The sequence below is a fragment of the Schistocerca gregaria genome, chromosome 6, assembly GCF_023897955.1.
Source record: "Schistocerca gregaria isolate iqSchGreg1 chromosome 6, iqSchGreg1.2, whole genome shotgun sequence".
NCBI lineage: Eukaryota > Metazoa > Arthropoda > Insecta > Orthoptera > Acrididae > Schistocerca > Schistocerca gregaria.
In genome coordinates, this window is record NC_064925.1 from 49,619,576 (window position 1) to 49,638,766 (window position 19,191).

The 19,191-nt window shown below is 45.2% G+C and overlaps 1 protein-coding gene across 2 annotated transcripts in view; it reads left to right on the top strand.

The window, feature by feature from the left end:
• The first annotated feature begins 554 nt into the window (after window positions 1-554).
• LOC126278579 (uncharacterized) overlaps window positions 555-19,191 on the top strand; it is a 110,719-nt gene continuing 92,082 nt past the window's right edge. Inside the window, exons 1-2 of one of the 2 annotated variants that reach the window (XM_049978787.1) lie at window positions 555-694; window positions 16,352-16,497. In XM_049978787.1, the coding sequence (XP_049834744.1) occupies window positions 691-694; window positions 16,352-16,497 (150 nt within the window). In that variant the 5' untranslated portion in view covers window positions 555-690. The remainder of the gene's footprint in view (window positions 695-16,351; window positions 16,498-19,191) is intronic. The other variant, XM_049978788.1, reaches the window with a different exon arrangement.

The following is a 19,191-nucleotide window of genomic DNA, read 5'->3' on the forward strand; positions in this document are numbered from 1 at the left end:
ATTTGTTAACATGGAGTGTAGATTTAAGTGTCAGGAAGTCGTTTCTGAAAGTATTTGTATGGAATGTAGCCATGTATGGAAGTGAAACATGGACGATATACAGTTTGGACAAGAAGAGAAGCTTTCGAAATGTGGTGCTACAGGAGGATGCTGAAGATTAGATGGGTAGATCACATGACTAATGAGGAGGTATTGAACAGAATTGGGGAGGAGTTTGTGGCACAACCTGACAAGAAGAAGGGACCGATTGGTAGGACATGTTCTGAGGCATCAAACCAGTATCAGGACTGAAGACCACAACAACAACAACTGTACACAGTTTATCTATGTCACCTACATCGTCGAAAAAATAAGTTTCTTTTAAAAAAATTGTAAACCGTTGTTATAAGTCTCAATAAAACAACTAACTTATAAAACCATGTTCATAACCCAGTAGGAGCGGTAAAATATCTTATCTTTATCTACCTGAATAAATATTGCTGTTCTCTGTTGTTTTGTGAGTTACAGAAGTGTGAAGTGCCCTATTAGTGACGAGGCACCAGCGATGCACGGTTTCACGGCAGAGGGCCGTAGAGCCATGTGGACAGGTACACGGCGCAACGAGGACCTCTGGTTGCGCGCCGCGGTAGTCCTGCCCCAGTGTCCAGAGCTGCGGGCGTCCGTCGTCCTGTGACCGCCGGCTCCGCGTGAATGGGTGAGTACGTGCAAACTACGGCTGATCGCTGTCGCAATTTTGCTGCATCGTTTACTGTATTTCGCGAGCTACGAAAGAGCTGTGTTATTACCGCAACCGCCTTACAGTACGTTTAGAACACACAGTGAACAGATGCGGCGTCGCTACTACAGCGCATCTCGATCTGGGTCCGTTCTAGGAGTGCAACACTCACACTAAAACTAGAAAACTTTTTCCGAATAAAATGCGATTTAGGTCAATCTCGGGGACGGAATAAATGTGTAATCTCTTAAAGCGCTTGTGTACATAGTACGGTGGTAGTGTACTGTGTGGTCGTGACGCCGAGCGCGATGACGAAATAAACATCGCAGTGATAACGTGCTTGTCCAGGACTGCGCCATATTTAAACACATTTAATTATAATTTCTAATACTGTGAAGAAAATTCAGATAGCCAATATTTAGATAACGGACGAATCTGAGTATTTCCATGGCTATTGCGTTGTGCGGTATTGCTCATAATACGCAGCATAAATTACGAAAAATGTAGTCCACTACATAAGTTTCACATAAACCGCAGCGTCAGACTCTTGCTAGGTTTTGTGGTAAAGTTTTTGTCCATCAATAGAAGTACGAATCTGAAAATTTACTTCTTAAATTTGTTCCTCAATCTGTTCATGAGTTTTTTTACGCTACACCGAACTTCAATTAACGTATGTGAGCAAAACAGGTGAATGTGTACTTTCGTAACAAAGTAGTTCCAGTAACCTAAGAAATGAATTCGTAGCGGTAAAAAGTGCACCTTAACATCGAATGTTTGAGTTCGCTTTTCAGCGGGAAGTGTTTTAAGAACACCCATTATAAAATTTATGACGTAATCTTCTACCTAGGAGCGACAGAATCGATTAACATACTTGCAATGGTCATATTTGAAAGACCTATTCGCTAAAACTGATTCATGACTGTTTACCTACTATCCAGTCGATTACAGGCAACGCATCGTCGTCCTATAAATTGTCTACTTTCTTTATTTGGGCTGGAAGGGGGGGGGGGGATATCAGAAGAGCGCAGTGACAGTTTTAAACTGTTCATGAGTTCCATATACCATACTCGTAGTTCATCCTGTGGTGCGGAATCGTGTTAACATGTGTAATATTTGCTAGGTGAAAAATGACATGGTAGCTATTTAAAACATTCCGTGAGTAATCATATTCACTTTAGAGTAGTTCCGAAGGAGATGGTTTCGTTGTGAACTGGCGATGTCGCCGAATCGTTGACATTTCCACTACATTCCAAGAGGCATGGCTGCAGTTGCTTCACTTTTGAAAACTCCGTTCTCCTCCACTGCGACTTTTCAATTTTTAATTCGTTTGAGTTAAGTAGGTGGACATGTAGTCATCAAAAAATACGGAAAAATACGGGAGCGTCCGATCCCGCCCGTCTGCCATGACCCATGACGTCAAAAATATGGCGGAAACGACCATAAACCACGATTCCAATATGGCGCATATAAAGTCTTTAGGCACACTATATGACGAAAATACATCGAAACACACACACACACACACACACACACACACACACACACACACACACACACACACACACACACACACACACACACACACCACAAAAAGCCTAATGACACTAACGGCAAGCGCGGGAAATAGGGGTTTTTGGGTCGGGGCAAACTAAACATAAACAAATTTAGAAACCCACCCCCGCACAAAACCACGCAAAACAGAAAAAACCGACATAACTAAACTCCCCAAATACCACTAAACACAATATCAACTGGAATCGGACACTTCCCTGGACCTATATCGCTCAACACCAGCTCCCAATCTCATAAATTGGGATCGAACACTTCCCTTGACCTGTCATCCTTAAATCTCCACATACAATCGTCCCTGGCCCCAGACGCCGGAACTTTAAGTAAGCCTCATTTCTTCACGACATACTGAACACTTAAAGACTTCATCCAAAAATCCGAATGGTTGAAGAAATTTTATTAGACACAACGCACTGTCCCCCATAAAAAAAGCAATTTACCAAAATTCACACACGACGCTACACTAGCAAACTAAACCAAAAACATCACCTAACACACCACCAGAGAGCACCACCGATCGCATCAAAACGACACCTACAAACACGCCACTCTCACAAACTAAATTCGTCACCGTCGTGATGTCACACAACAGCCTTACGTCAAGGGTCAAAGCTGACGGGTGGGATCGGACGCTTCGGCCGACCCAATATAATTCTTAGTCATGTGTGACTAGTGATTATGGAGAAGTTATCAACCGTACGCTTAACTTACGGCGCGAGATAAATTCTAATGCTGCTACATATTTAATAACTCAAACGTTTCGTTGAACGCACTTTCCAGCTTGATGTTTCTAGCAGATTTACGTGATGCATGTAAACCAACCAAGCTGTGCTTCTGGCAGAAGTCCATTTTATCTCGATATCCACACACCGTAGCGTCTTGAAGCTTTTTGGCGTAGAAACTTTTGTCAGATAAGATTAAAGTGTTCCCCAATATGACACTTTTTGTAACCCTCGCGTCGTCACAAAAACGGAGGCAAGATTGGCGTAAGGGAATAGCTATCGCTACTGTATGTAGTGTATGTCCATTGAGATCTTCTGACACAACTGATTATCAGCCTCATTTTACGCTTGTTGTAAAACTGATATTGAAGATGATTTGATAACTCAATTTGCAGAGTATTCACTGCTCAAGGTTGCTGCCTCGTCTTTGCATTTTCTCACTAAACCTCAAGCTTGTATCATCACATACCGTTAAATCATTTTATCCCAGATCTTGACTATTGATATTTATATCAGAGCCTATGCAAGTTTGTTTGGAGGGACTGGATTTCATACGAGCATCCCAAAAGTGAAACTGAGCTGTTCCGTAAGCCCTAACCTTGCGCATACGATTGACAGCAACCAGACAGGTCAAACGATTCCGTTTGGATCGGCACGAACGTTGCACATTTCACGTTGAACCGTGGGGCCCCTCACGATTCGGGTGAAGGGTCAATAGATAGAAAAATAAGGGCCCTGTACAGCTAGTGACACGGTAGGACTGATACGTGCTCAAACTGCTAACATCAGATTACAGGCTGTATGTGGGCGGCTCACTGTGATCGGTAGCAGGAGGAGAAAGAAACAGAGTTGTACTCTCAGCCTACGATAAAAACCACCTTTCACTTGAGATTTGTCAACGCACGAGTGGTCAGCTTTAGGCTGGTTTAGTGCAGCATTTAGACTACGCAGTGTGTCGTGCTACTGTCAGTATGTACCCGAGGATGTACTAGAAAGTCTGAAAATATCCCCAGTGGCCGCATATATTGTTAAATATTCGGCAAAGCAGAGAAAAAGGTGTCGATTTATCACCATTTGTAGTTGTCACATTTGTCCTTGTCGATTGAAATGCTTCGGAGCATCGGTCTTTGCCAAAAGTTTAGGGTTCCAGTGTTGAGATCCTCACAGTATGTCACGATAATAAAATGCAAAGACTCGACCTTCGAGCTTCATAAAGTTAGCCAGGGGACAGGTATACGCAACCTTACGTCCTTAAATTTTCGTTGGTAGAGCTAATAAACGTACCTGCCATTCTTGAGCCATGACCTGTTGGAATGCTCCCTCAGTTATAATTTTCACTTATTGGTTGGTGCTGATCCTACATCGCTTAGAGCAAGTGTAGTTCATGGTCTGTCCCCTCAGTTATGATTTTTCTACTGGGTACAGTTATGGCAGACGGAATGCTGCGTGTCTCTTTATCGTACAGTCGGTTTTTCCCTTCCCACTAACTGCTTCAGCATTTATCTTTACATGTTTCATTTCCTTCGAAAAGTACAGTCGAGTCTTAGTCTAAACTTTAATGCTCCTTCACTTGCAGTATCGGACCGCCGAACTGGACGTGTAGGCTTTTCGACCGACGGGCGAGCTTTTCTCGTGGGGCGGTAGGTTACACGCAACAAATTGTCGTGTGCAGCGCTGTCGTACCAAGCGTAGTGGACGAAACCTCAAGAACAGATTTTCTGGAGAAATATGCAGATGTATTTACTGTAACGTGTGTGACGGTACAAAGCGTGAGCTTACCTGGAATTAAAGTAATTTTTAATTTCTCTACTGTATATGTGAGTGTATAACAAATGTGTAGTTTACTCGCTCGTCTGGCTAAATGGTTAACGCCAAAAGCCAATAAATAAAAAATTGGAGTCTGAAGATTTTTCTGATACCTCGTCCTAAGATTATAGCAATATAAAGGCAAGGTATGAAGCACCTTTTCATTCTTTAACGAATAGATGGTTTCGTGACGTACAAATGTCGACCTTCTGTATTTGTTTCTAAATTATATTTCTGACACTTACCGGGAGTGAAATCTATGAACCGAAACATCGACATTCATTGGACGTTAATTCACAAAACTTAATTGCTTCATTTCTGTACGTTCTTTAAAAAGGCCAGCGTATATACATGCCCCTTGCTATGAAGATTTAAGTGTAGGATTTTTGCTTCTAACAAGTGACAAATGCTTCATTTCTAACGTATGTCGTGTGTGTGTTCGCCACGATCACGTGTAATCTTTTTCTTTGAATTCGCAACGTTTCTTAAACTCGCAGCTCATCATTTATGCTGTATACATAACGTTCACACTATCCTTTCTTCTTTCATTTATTTTGTTTTACCGTGATGTATTTCCTCAGTTAAATATAAATGACGTTGCACGTCTCACGAATCATTCTCGTTAACAATTGTGGGGATACAGCAGCGTTTAACCTAAGGTCTTAAAATCTTCCAGTGGCTACAAACCGTAACGTAACTTAGTCTCTCCTCGCAGCTTACACCCTCTCTCCGACTACTCTTTCTGTTAATAATGGTTTGATATTCAGCTGCTCGGATGTATGATTCAACCATTCTTAATTTAGTACGAAAATCGTCGGCTCCCAGCTGCTTGAACAACGGAACGTGTTACATTGGCCACTTCTTGGTCCACAGCTTTCTCTAGGCTTTTTTTTTGCCTTGTTAGCTTAAAAGCAGCTAAGGCAAACTCTTGTTCGTTTGTGTAAAACCGAGAGCAGTCTCCCAGAATATAAACACGAAGAACTAAAGACAAACAAATCACAGAAACCAGTCAGCGTCCTGTAATCGCAGAGAGCCTGCCACAAAATTGGTTGGTCGGTAACTTTTCCGGGTGTAGGGACAGTTATTCCTGAAATACAGTTCGTTTCTGCATCGCTGTATTTGTCTAAGGTATGTAGTTGTTCTTACATTGTGGGGACAGAAATGGCGAAGTTAGCACGAGTACGTACCTCCATTTATAGAGACTATATGAAGACTTTCTTGCAATTGGAAAGTCCCTAGGGCCCAAAATTTCAAATGTGGAACAGCGATATATGCTATTAAGACCAAATATCTCCTTAAACTTGTAACCAAAAGTAATTTTTAGACCATTCAAGAGAGTAAGAGAACCACTGTTGACATGCAAAGTGTCTACCTGCAGCAGTGAGACTGTAGATGTGACAGGGCGGTAAGACAAAAGTTCTTTCCGAACGCTAAACGGAGAGAAGCAACACTGATATTTTACTTGGCGAGTCGTAAAATTCAATGAGTTGCAAAAAGTTATTCTGCTGTCTGGAGTAGCTGAGGCACTAGAAATGGTTGGCTTCAGACATTCGCAGTCCTCCACCTTTGTTTTCCTAAATTAGAGGGAAAGCTGAAGTGGGCACCGTCGAAACCCCCTCCCACTCTTTGTTTCCAAAATCTCGTCAAGATGTTTAACGCTGATAACAATCCCTCTTCGGCTCGCATATTTCCTGTAACATACAGAAGAACGAGCCGAAGGAAACTGACGTAAGTTCGAATACTTAGTGGAGCCCGATGTTGGAGCGTAACGGATTACCATTACTGATCGTAAATGGAGTTACTCAGAACGGCAACTCTCTTAGGACATGAAAGAGAAATTTCCAAACAGGAAGGACATCCTGTATCAGTGTATATGGGTTGGACGAATGGTAAACATTTAGGGACATCGCAGGAACAAACGTTCGAAGAAAAAGCTTAGTCAACGTTGCTTCTAAATGCATACCTTTAGGGCTAGGAGTATCTGATCATTGCTGACGTGAAACATGTCTTCTACTGAAAAAGTGCTCATAGCTCGTAAGGCACGTATTTTAGCCCATGACTACTAGGCATAACTGTACGGATGATCGTTCCTGTCATAGCTCTAAATAATCACTATTCGGTCTTCATTTCACTGATTCGTTACATAACTTACATTTACCGCGAATGTTGCCCAGTGCAAAGACTCAAGTGGCTGGAAAAACGCTCCAGTGTATGAGGATAAAAGAATGGACCGGCAAAATCAAATATCCTTCACATCGGTTTGCTGCAGAATTCTTGAACACATTTAGTTTGAATATAATGAATTTCCTTGACCAAACGCGTTTGACAGTGCCATATTGCAGATTAACAAAGGTATGAGCGTACAAAGTAGGTTCCCGGATATGATTGGGGAGAAGGATCTAGTTGAGGCCAGTACGTTGAACTGAACGGCGAATGTCAGGTAAGGGTAACATCAGGCGTACAGGAGGGAACGAGCATGTGAATATTGAGGTTGAGATGGCGGATAGACATGGTTGTATTGGGAGGAGTGTAGGAAAGTGTGAGTCATCTGTAAGAGAAACGCCGTGTAGAGCACAAGTGCGACCCATTCTTGAGTACTGCTGGTGTTTCGGATCCTGGCTAGGTCGCAGTAAAGCAAGACATCGAAGTAATTCAGAGGTGCGCCGCTAGATTTGTTACCGGTGGGTTCGCTCAGCACGCAAGTATGAGGAAGCTTCGTTAACTCAAACAAGAGTCTCTGGAGGGAAGACGACATTCCTCTAGCAAGGCACTGTTCGGAAATTTAGACAACCGGTTTTGGAAGCGGACTGCTGACTACTGCCGCCAACCTACCTTTCGCGGAAGAATGACGAAGATAGAAAAATTAGGGCTCACGTGGAGGCAACATACATTGTTGTACCCTTGTTCTGTTGGCCAGTGGAACAGGGAAGCGTCCTCTACCTCTGACCATGCGGTGGCTTACGTAGTATGCACGTATGTAGAGAGATTGCCCATGGGACAACCAGTATACTGATCGCATCTTGACGGGAGAAATTTGAACATCAGAAAACAGATAGACAGAACTGCAAGGATTCCAGAAACATCGATCATATTGAAACACTTACTTTCGGGCTACTTTGTATCTGAGTCGATATTTCTGTCAATTTGTAGTGTTGCTTATGTAGTGTGTTGTATCTGCCATGGAAATTCTTTGACTATGTATACATATTGCAGTTATTTTAACTTCTTAAACGATGTTACTTAAACTGTGCTCGTGGATTTAAATAACTACTGGAATGATTGTTACATAATGGTCCATAGTTAAGGAACGCAGGGTTGAATGTAATAGATGTGGGGAAGCCCCTCAGCTACGGGAGTAGCCGGGTGCAGTGGAAAAGATGTAGTTTACGCGCAAGTGGCAACTCGTCCTTTGTGACGGGGGGAAGAGTCTGGGTTGCGCATTGCTGTCGATAACACCTCGCTAGCAGTAGCCGATCAATGTGGCACATATTCTTGGAGTTTCGAGGCCAAACGAGCTTAAGAGCAGTATTTATGGGCCTCGAAAGCGAGGCACACACGTACCCCCTGGTAAAGGCCAGGCCCAGGGAGGGGTGATTGCCTGAGCTGACACCTTCCGACCACGCCGATTGGTCCCTCTGTCCGTTCCTCAGGAGGTGTGACCTGAGGTGTGAACAATCACCTAAGGCGGGAGTGCCCTCTGAGAGGGTCCCCACAAGGAAGGAGCGCGCCATCGGAGACACTGCTAATCATGGGGGATTCCTCCACAATGGATTTCTCTTCTTCTCTCTAGACTTCTGCCCACAAACGGAAACTTGACCAGCCACTAGTGACAAAAGTACTACCGCCTGCCCCACAGTTCCTCGTAGTTTCTCGATCTGAGGACGGAAAGGATTTTTCCTCTGTCAACCCTTTCTTTATCCAGAAGGTCGTAGATGCCATAGCCGGATCGGTCAAGTCTTGTACCAGGTTGCGTAATGGTACCTTGTTACTAGAAACTGAGAGCGCCTTTCAGGCACAAAAACTGCTTCGGGCCACTCTCTTGTACACGTCCCCTGCCCGGGTGGAGGCTCACCGCACTTTAAATTTGTCTCTTGGTGTGGTATATACTAGATCACTCGACGGATTGACTGACGAGGAGATCGTCTTTCCTCGTTGAGCGTGGCGTGTCGGCTCTCCATAGGGTCATGAAAAAGGTCAACAGTGACCTTGTACCGACCCAGACACTTTTCTTGACCTTTGATAGTGTTCAGCTGCCGTCGCGCATCAAAGCGGGCTACGAGGTTATTTCTGTTCGCCCCTATGTCCCGACACCTACGCGCTGCTACCAGTGTCAGCGTTTTAATCACATTCGCCAGTCTTGTTCCAATGCGGCTAAATGTGTCACTTGTGGCAGGGACGCTCATGAGGGTGACTGTCCACCTCCGTCTCCTCGTTGTGTGAACTGTCGCGGTGACCATGCAGCGTCCTCCCGCGACTGTCCCATCTACAAGGAAGAACGATGTATCCAAGAAATTCGGGTCAAAGAGAAAGTCTCCACCTCGGCTGCCCGCAAGCTATTCGCTAGTAGGAAGCCCACGTTGCTCCCAGCGGGGAAGTACAGTACTGTCCTCGCCTCTCCTCGGACTACCAGGGAGGTGGCGACGCAGACATGCGATCTGACCTTCAGCACTACGGTCGTCCATTCGGCCAGTGCTAAGATAGCCCGGTCGACGTCTCCTCTTCCTCCCGTCGCCCCTCCGACACAAGCACCTTTACCAGCTTCTGCCAGGACGAAGACCCAGAAGTCAGATGCACGGGCATTCAAGAAGGAACCGTCTCGTGCAGACCTACGTACCTCGAACCCTCAGCCATCGATCAATCCTTCCACAAAACGACCTTCCAAGAAGGCTCATAGGAAGCACAGTTCTCCTTCCCCGCCACGGCGCATTTCTCCTCCTGCTCCCCCCAGCGGTTGCCGCCCCAGGCTGTCATCCGTTTCGCCTGGCCGCACCGGTCGTAGCCGAACATCTGGCCGTTCACCAGCGGAGGAAGCTCCCCCTTCCGGCCATCTTCACAAGATGGCCGATGAACCTATAGAACAAATGGACGATGACTGTCCGCCTCCTGCCAGCGGCGGCAGTGCTCGCTCGAAGCCAGGCTCTCAGCGTCCTTCGAGATGACCCTTCTTGCATCTTCTTCCTCTCACGATGGCACTTGTTCACTGGAATATTCGCAGCATTCGCTCCAAGCGAGAGGACTTGAAATTGCTGCTCCACTCGCACCGTCCGCTCGTCGTAGCCCTCCAGGAAACGAAGCTACGCCCATGCGATCACATTGCCTTGGCACACTACACCTCTCTGCGTTTTGACTTACCCTGTGGTAGGTATTCCGGCTCATGGAGGGGTTATGTTGCTGGTCCAGGATGATATCTACTATGATCCCATCACATTGCACACCGGCCTGCAGGCAGTTGCCGTCCGCATTACTCTCCCCACTTTTACATTTTCCATCTTTACCGTTTACACTCCATCGTCGTCTGCTGTTACCAGGGCAGACATGCTGCAAATTATTGCTCACCTCCCTGCACCATTTTTAACTGGAGACTTCAATGTTCACCATCCTCTTTGGGGCTCTCCAGTATCCTGTCCGAGGGGCTACCTGTTAGCAGACCTTTTCAACCAGCTCAATCTTGTCTGCCTCAATACTGGCGGCCCTACTTTGCTTTCAGACACCTCTCACACCTATTCCCATTTAGACCTCTCTGTATGTACTACCCAACTTGCACGTGGGTTTGATTGGTATGCGCTTTCTCATACATAATCGAGCGAACACTTCCTGTGTGTTATCCATCTCCTGCATCATACCCCCTCTCCGTGCTCAACTAGTTGGAACATCTTCAAGGCAGACTGGGCTCTTCACTTCCAGGGCGACCTTTCAGGATCAAACCTTCACCAGCTGCGATAGCCAGGCTGCACACCTCACGGAAGTAATTCTCACTGCTGCTGATTATTCCATCCCTCACACTACTTCTTCTCCACGCCGCGTACCGGTCCCCTGGTTGACCGCAGCATGTAGAGACGCCTTACGTGCTCGACGTGCTTTACGCACCTTTAAACGCCACCCTACAGTGGCGAATTGTATCAATTATAAACAATTGCGTGCGCAGTGTCGTCGTATTTTTAAAGAAAGCAAGAAAGCCAGCTGGGCTGCTTTCACAAGCACCTTCAACAGTTTTACTACTCCTCCTCCTGTTGTCTGGGGTAGCCTGCGCCGGCTATCTGGCACTAAGGTCCACTCACCAGTTTCTGGCTTGACGGTCGCGAATGACGTCCTTGTGGCCCCTGAGGATGTCTCAAATGCCTTCGGTCGCTGTTTCGCATAGTTTTCGAGCTCCGCTCATTACCACCCTGCCTTCCTCCAGGCAGAGGCGGCTCGGCCGCATAATTTCCACTCCTCGAATTGTGAAAACTACAATGCCCCATTCACCATGCGGGAACTCGAAAATGCACTTGCCCGGTCACGGTCCTCCGCTCCGGGACCTTATTCTATTCATATTCAGATGCTGAAGAACCTTTCTCCTGCGGGTAAAGGTTTACTTCTTCGTAATGATAATCGCATCTGGATTGAGGGACATGTTCCCGCATGCTGGCGCGAGTCTATTGTTGTACCGATTCCTAAGCCAGGGAAGGCCAAGCACTTGCCTTCCAGTTATCGACCCATCTCGCTTACCAGCTGTGTCTGTAAGGTGATGGAGCGAATGGTTAACTCCCGGTTGGTTTCTCTGCTCGAATCTCGACGCCTACTTATCAATGTACAATGTGGATTTTGTAGGCGCCGCTCTGCTGTTGACCATCTGGTTACCTTGTCGACCTTCATTATGAATAACTTATTTTGGAAGCGCCCGACAGCGGCTGTGTTCTTTGATTTGGAGAAGGCTTACAACACCTGTTGGAGGGCATTCTCCGCACCATGCATACATGGGGCTTTCGCGGTCGCCTCTTTTTATTCGTTCCTTTTTAATGGATCGACAGTTCAGGGTACGTGTGGGTTATGTCCTGTCCGACACCTTTCGCCAGGAAAATGGGGTGCCACAGGGCTCCGTTTTGAGCGTTGCTCTCTTCGCCATAGCGATCAATCCAATAATGGATTGCCTCTCAGATGATGTATCAGGCTCCCTTTTCGTGGACGATTTTACCATCTATTGCAGCACGCAGCGTACATGTTTCCTGGAGCGCTGTCTTCAGCGTTCTCTTGGAGTGTCGCCAATGGCTTCCGTTTTTCTGCCGAGAAAACGGTCTGTATTAACTTCTGGCGCTACAAAGTTTCGCCCACCGTTCTTAAGACTCGGCCCTGTTGCTCTCCCATTCGTGGAGACAACAAAATTTTTAGGTCTTACATTTGACAGGAAACTTAGTTGGTCTCCACATGTCATATTTGGCTGCCCGCTGTACCCGTTCTCTAAATGTCCTTCGTGTTCTCAGTGGCACGTCGTGGGGAGCGGATCGAACCGTCCTACTTCGCCTATATCGGTCGATCGTCCGTTCCAAGCTGGATTATGGGTGCTTTGTATACTCCTCTGCACGGCCATCCAACTTACGCCGCCTCAACTCCATAAAACATCTGGGTTTACGGCTTGCGATCGGAGCGTTTTATACTAGTACCGTTGAGTCTTCATGCTGAAGCCGGTGAACTGCCACTCACCTACCGGCGCGATATGCTGCTTTGTCGTTACGCCTGTCGGCTTCTGTCAATGCCTGACCACCCTTCTTATCCTTTTTTTGACGACTCTCTCGGCCGTCAATACGGGTTGTATGTCTCTGCCCTGCTACACCCTGGAGTTCGCTTTGGTCGCCTCCTTCAACACCTTGATTTTTCACTCCCTGCAACCTTTAGAGTGGGCGAGAGCCACACGCCACTTTGGCTCCAGGCTCAGGTTCACGTTCACCTTGACCTCTGCTCGCTCCCAAAGGTTACCCCCGGTTCAGTATACCACTGCCGTTTTGTCGAGCTTCCTTCGCAGTTCATCAATATGACCTTCATTTACACAGGTGGCTCTAAGACCAATGACGGGGTCGAGTGTTCCTTTATTGTCGGGGCACCAAGTTTCAAATACCGGCTACTTGGCCATTGTTCGGTCCTCACAGCTGAGCTCTTTGCCCTCTACCAGGCTGTTCTTTACATCTGCCGCCACCGACATTCTGCTTATGTCATCTGCTCCGATTCCCTGAGCGCCATCCAGAGCCTCAGCGATCCGTATCCGGTTCACCCTTTCGTGATCCGACGCTCTCTTCAGCAGCTGGTGGACGACGGGTCTCCAGTTAGTTTTATGTGAGTTCCTGGCCATGTCGGTATCCCTGGGAACGAAGCTGCATATGCCGCGGCCAAGGCTACGGTCCTCCAGCCTCTGACGGCTTCTTGTTGTGTCCCTTCATCAGATTGTAGCACGGTCATTTGTCGGCGCATTTTATCGCTGTGGCATGCCGATTGGGCTGCACTTACGGAGAACAAGCTTCGGGCCTTGAAACCTCTTCCCGCAGCTTGGACGTCCTCCTCACGTCCTTCTCGGCGGGAGGAGGTCGTTTTGGCCTGGCTACGAATTGGACACTGCCAGTTCAGCCATCGCCATCTGCTGACGGCAGCGCCGGCGCCGTTCTGTCCATGTGGGCAATTGCTGACGGTCCGCCACATCTTAACGTCCTGTCCGGATTTTACTACGCTGCGTCTTGATCTTGGCCTGCCATGTACTCTGGATGCCATTTTAGCGGATGACCCAGGAGCTGCTGCTCGCGTTCTTCGTTTTATCAACTTGACACACCTGTCTAAGGACGTCTGATTATGCTGTAGTTTTTTAATCCTATGCCTGTTAATACGTCTTTTATAGTGTTGTCCCTATTAGTTGCTGTTTTAACCTTGTGCCTCGCGGTGCATTCCTAACTTAGTCTGGGCGCTAAAGGCCATTGTAGCTGTGCGCCCTAAAACCACAAAAAAAAGTTGGCAGAGCCCTTGCCCACGAAACGCAAAAGTCCCGAGTTAGTCTCTGCCCGGCACACAGTTTTAATCTGCCAGGAAGTTTCATATCAGCGCACATTCCTCTGTAGAGTGAAAATCTCATTCTAGTTATCATGGTGTTAATAAAAATTCAATCTGTCACCCATGATTATTCCAAATCACGAACCTGAACAGGAATACTATCCTAGTGAATTTAATTCAGTGTCTTAATTTATTATAGAAACACTTATTCTGCAGCTGTAAAAATAGCTGCTTTCTTGTGTTTAAAGTTCAGTTTATTAGTGTAATACTCCGCTTCTAGGAATTTTTAAATCAGTCTGGAGTCATTTTGTAAAATAATTTGCCTCACTTGAAAAACTGCTTGAAAGTAGTAAAGTTGTTAGTTAAAACCCCGCCTTTTGTAACCGAGCAGTTCTAGGCGCTTTACTCTGAAACCGCGCGACCGCTACGGTCGCCGATTCGAATCGTGCCTCGGGAACGGATGTGTGTGATGTCCTTAGGTTAGATAGGTTTTAGTAGTTCTAAGTTCTAGGCGACTGCTGACCTCAGATGTTAAGTCCAATAGTGCTCAGGGCCATTTGAACCATTTTTGTTAGTTTAAAGAAAAAACTGATCAGAAATGAAAGATTATTAATTGTTGCATTTGTGCACTTTGATCAGAATTACAAAGTTTTGTCGGTGGTCATTTTATGAGTGTCTTAATTGGAATTTAATGTTGGCATTTACACAGCCAACTACATTTTGAGTAGGTTAAGATTGCTTATCAAAGCACATTTGTTATTTAAAGAGTTATAGTTTGCTGTGCTTCACTTAATAATTATTGATGAGAATATTTACTTCTCTTAACAACTTGTGTTTTGTTAATAAGCATGGTTCTTCAAACCGTAAGAGTTTAAGGGCCATCAAGTGCTAGGCTATTCGGTTTATGAAGCAAAGCAAAGGCACCTTCAGAGCCAGTTTAGTTAGATTTGCATTCTGTTTAATTGCTTAAAACTGAGCTTAAGGAAGAAATATTTACTGTTAGATTTTCTATTGCAACTTGATTAATGCACAGACACAGAAGCTGTACTAGGCACTGATGTTGTAGAGTACGATCATTGACACCCTGATTCAAGTCCGAATCATTTCATGCTCTTTCTGTTTAGTACTGCTATTAGTTTCATGTTTGTGATTACGTGTTGAGAGGCATATGTTACTGTTAGCTATTTGATTGGCCATTTGACTTCCAAGTAAGTAGTACGTTTATCTGCAAGGTTAGGTTACTGTGTCTAATTAGGCTGGCGACCGATATTAGTACGTAGTATCACAACTTGCTTTTGTGCTGGAAGTCTGTTGGTGACCCACGCGTTCACTATTGGTTATATTCTGCTGGAGTGTTTCAGAAACGGATCCGTCTGTGTTCTCATTGGAGTATCTCACGGTCGCAAATTTATCCAAAATTCCTCGCAGAGGTTTAACGTTAGCATCGTTCGCCGTCTAAGGTGGTCGGCGTCACCGCTAAAATATGAAAGACAATTATGGCCTTTGTCAAAGGATCGAGGTAGTCACGTAGATACAAGATTTTCTTGACTTCCGAAGTGCGTTTGACTTAGTACCGCATCTGCGTTTACTAGCGAATACTTGAGCATATGGGCTTTGAAACGAAATTTGACTGGATAAAACATTTCATAATGGGGAGGGCGCAGCATGTTACTTTAGTAGGAGTTGTTAGCACATCAAGCAACTTCTGGTGTACACCAGGGATGTGTTGGGACCTTGGACGTTCCTGTTTGTGTGTACTACACAGTATTAATAGTAACTTCACGACCAAGAATCACGAATTTACTTCAGACTTTGTACACTTCTAGTAGTTCACTGGGACAACATGACGTGCAAATAGTAAGGCGTACTACTTAGTTGATTTCGAAAATATCGGGAGAGAAGTTCTACGCGTCAGTGATGTACGGGTGTGTTGTGACCCTGAGCACGAGCTGATGGCGGTCACGCGGCTAGCGTTGAAACTCCGTAATCGCTCTAGCGCTGGATCGAGTCCCGCCTACCGTTTGCCAGTTTGTACTTCTTCAGCATTAGTCATATTCTACATCTGTAAGGTAAGACACGTGTATTTGAATGAACTTTCATTCGACTTCCAATGTTATGTGCCATGTTTGAAGCAAATCCGTGAATGGTACGTTGTGGCCTCCTTATCAGATTTTAGCAGATGACAGTGATATCCAGTGAAGTAGTCTGAAAAAAAAACTGCACAAATGCTCAGTCGAATGCTGAAAAGATTTCAAAATAGTACTGTCTAAAGCAGCTGGTAGACTTCAGTCTGGTAGAGCACTAGGGAAGTACAATCAGATTCCATAAGAGGCTGCTCATACGTCGTGTGACCCATCCTAGAATATTGCTAAAGTGTTTGAACCCATCGCCTTCTTCGACCGCCCGCCCCCGCTCCCAATCCATCTGCTTCTCCTTTCCCGCTTGCTCTCACCTCGAGCCTTGTGTACCAAATTCAGGTAAAATAATGAGACCCCACACACTGAGCCGTCTCCTTACTGTTTCGCAACAGACAACCGTGTGAGGCCAGCTATGGAAGGACAGCAGAGTCGTGTGGTGGAGGCAGCGACAGCAGCCGCTGAGGAGCAGCAGTCTCGCGAGGTCCGAGATCTACCAGGGCAGTCTCGTGAAGGCGGGGACCCAGCCGCCGGGACGCAGGTAGCGTATACCCTCTCATGTCGCTTACGTAGCCCAGTAATGGGAAAAAGTAACAGTAGGGTCAGAAGGTGTGCATGTGTCAGTTTTTGATGTGCTTCATTGCCCTCCACTACCTCCATAAGATTAGTGCTGCAGCTCTCTTAATGTACTTTATGCATTTCTACGTTTTTAGTTTCTATCAGTGTTTCTGGTGTCTAAAAAGAATGTCGTCGTGGGCAGATACGTCTCTCCAACAGTTTGCTGCATAAAGCTCAGAAGGTCACGGTCTGTCGATTAAATGCTGAGGTCCACACACAGTGACACTCCTCGCCTTCCTGCACAGCCCACACTTTTCAAAGCACCCTGTAACGTCCTTCGGATCTTCGGTCTTGGCCAACACTCAGCGGTAGAGCATGGAGATGGTCCATTCTTATGTATCTGTATCGACGTTACAAACAGAACGATGAAATAAACTCGCGACTTGTGCGAGATATTTACTTCACCAAATGTCGTAATTAAATCGTTTATAATCGATGGGCTGGTCCCGGTGGTTAGTCATCCCTCGGGCATGGGTCTGTCCTTAGAATAATTTCGGTTAAGTAGTGTGTAAGCTTAGCGACTGTTGTCCTTCGCAGTTACGTCTCATAAGATTTCACACACATTTGAACATTTTTTTACAATCGATTTATTAGTTGCTATTTAAATATTAATTATAAATATTAAGTTCCAATTAGTTCCAGGGACACCAAATTCGCTATAGACTGGTTGTAATTTCAAATCTATAATCAGCCGTAAGTGTTATTAATTCCTAACGTCAGGAATTTTCTATATAAGCGCGGAGCGCTTCAGTCAAATAATATCGCAGCACGTTCTCTCTATAAACAATATTGTAAAACTTGAATGATAAATGCGTGAATTGCCAAGATATGCTGGTTTATTATACAATATTACTAACAGAGCCACGAGGAAGCTTTCCCAGGTGTTGGGAATTATAAATTACATGCTTCGTAACTACCGCTAGGTTCCATAGTCAATTAGTTATTACGAATGAAATTGTATGTGTTAACTTCCTAAATAGTGTTAACTTCAGGTTAGCTAATTAACTTCTAATATAGGTAAGTCCTCTATCTGAATTCTAAATAACGTAACATTTGAAACCAAAGTATCGTTTCACTGCGTCATAGTAGATCGCAATAATCAATTCTGAAAAAAAAAAAAACTAATTGATCCTACATATGACAGGTAGCCTCCACAGTGTGATAGCCACCAGCCACCCAGAGTTCATTTCATTCGACTTACAGCGTTGTGCATTAGCAACAAAGAACGGTGGAGAGAAAACGTTCGCTAGCTTAGTGAAGCTGTAAATTTGTGGCCCTGATATTTACTCATGCTTACACTGCGGCTGCATAGGAGGCACACTGACAAAGATAAACAAGGAATTTCTGTAATTTTTAACATTGCTGTATTGCTTCCTGGCTAATCAATTTTTGGGTAAGATATGACTTCAAAAGCACCCTACTCCAGTTCCTTCATTAGTAGCTACTTTTCGTCTTATGGGATGTGTCGAAAATTGAACTCTTGGACGAGGCTTGCTTTCAGCTGAAGTATGATCAGGCGTTAACCACTTTTTTCCTCATACTGAGAAACTAAGAGCGCTCTGTGTGTTACTTGGTAAAAACTTCAAATACCATAGATCACGTAAATTTGGGTTCATTTATAACAGGTTTCCGTTGTTAAAACTCCTCTGGTTTCCAGAAAATAGTTACAAAACATGTTTGTTACAATGTTATCCCATGTTATTACGGAGGATAGAATATAGCACATCTTACAAAGGTTGGTCACTAATTAGTGTAAATTTTTATTTCCGACCAACCTTTCTATAGTGCTAAATTTTGTTAATCGTAAAAAGCATGAGGTTCTAACTCAAAGTATACACCTCGTAAAAAAAAAAATTCTACATACCGGAATACGAAAGTCAGGTAGTCGAAACAGTTTGTCAAAGATATACGAATTACTAATCTTCGCTACAGCAATTTCCCAATAAAGTCTTCGTTAACTTTTTTCCAGTGTGAGTGGGTAGTTTTGCAATAGATTGCGCGGTTATGTAACTTGAAAAAAATTGAGGGTGTATATAAACGGAGTTCCTGTAATTTCGCAATGAGTGACCAATGGAAGCGGAGAGTGGTGCTTAAATTTCCCAAATCTTACGCAGTGCTATAGTCTTCAAATAGGACTCGTGTAATGCAGTTATGCACGATTCTCTACACTGCGCAGGCTGACCTGTGTATATAATGCGGTCTATACCCATTCGAAGACACTTAGTATGATAGTCCTTGTCTCCCTCTAAGATGGTTCCGATCTCATACTTCACTGCACTGCCAAATAGACTGTTCCTAGATTTTTCTGCGTGGAGACGTACTACTCGTCCCCGAAGGCTATTTTCTAAGCAATTGCAGACAAAATGTCAGTGCACAAGTTGAGCAGGGGGACCACGACCGTGTGGCAGTCTCCCCTTTTTCTCGAAGGGAATACGCTGTTCTGTCGGCTTCGCGTTCGCCACGTGGCCACATCCTGCCGTGTGTGGATCCGTCCCAGGCAGGGTGGTGCGCGTTGGCAGTGGTCCAAATGCTACTGGACTGCCCTCAAATAGACCACCTTACTGAGAACCAAACTTGCTGACACGCTCTGCTGTTCTAGGGGACGACATCGAAACGG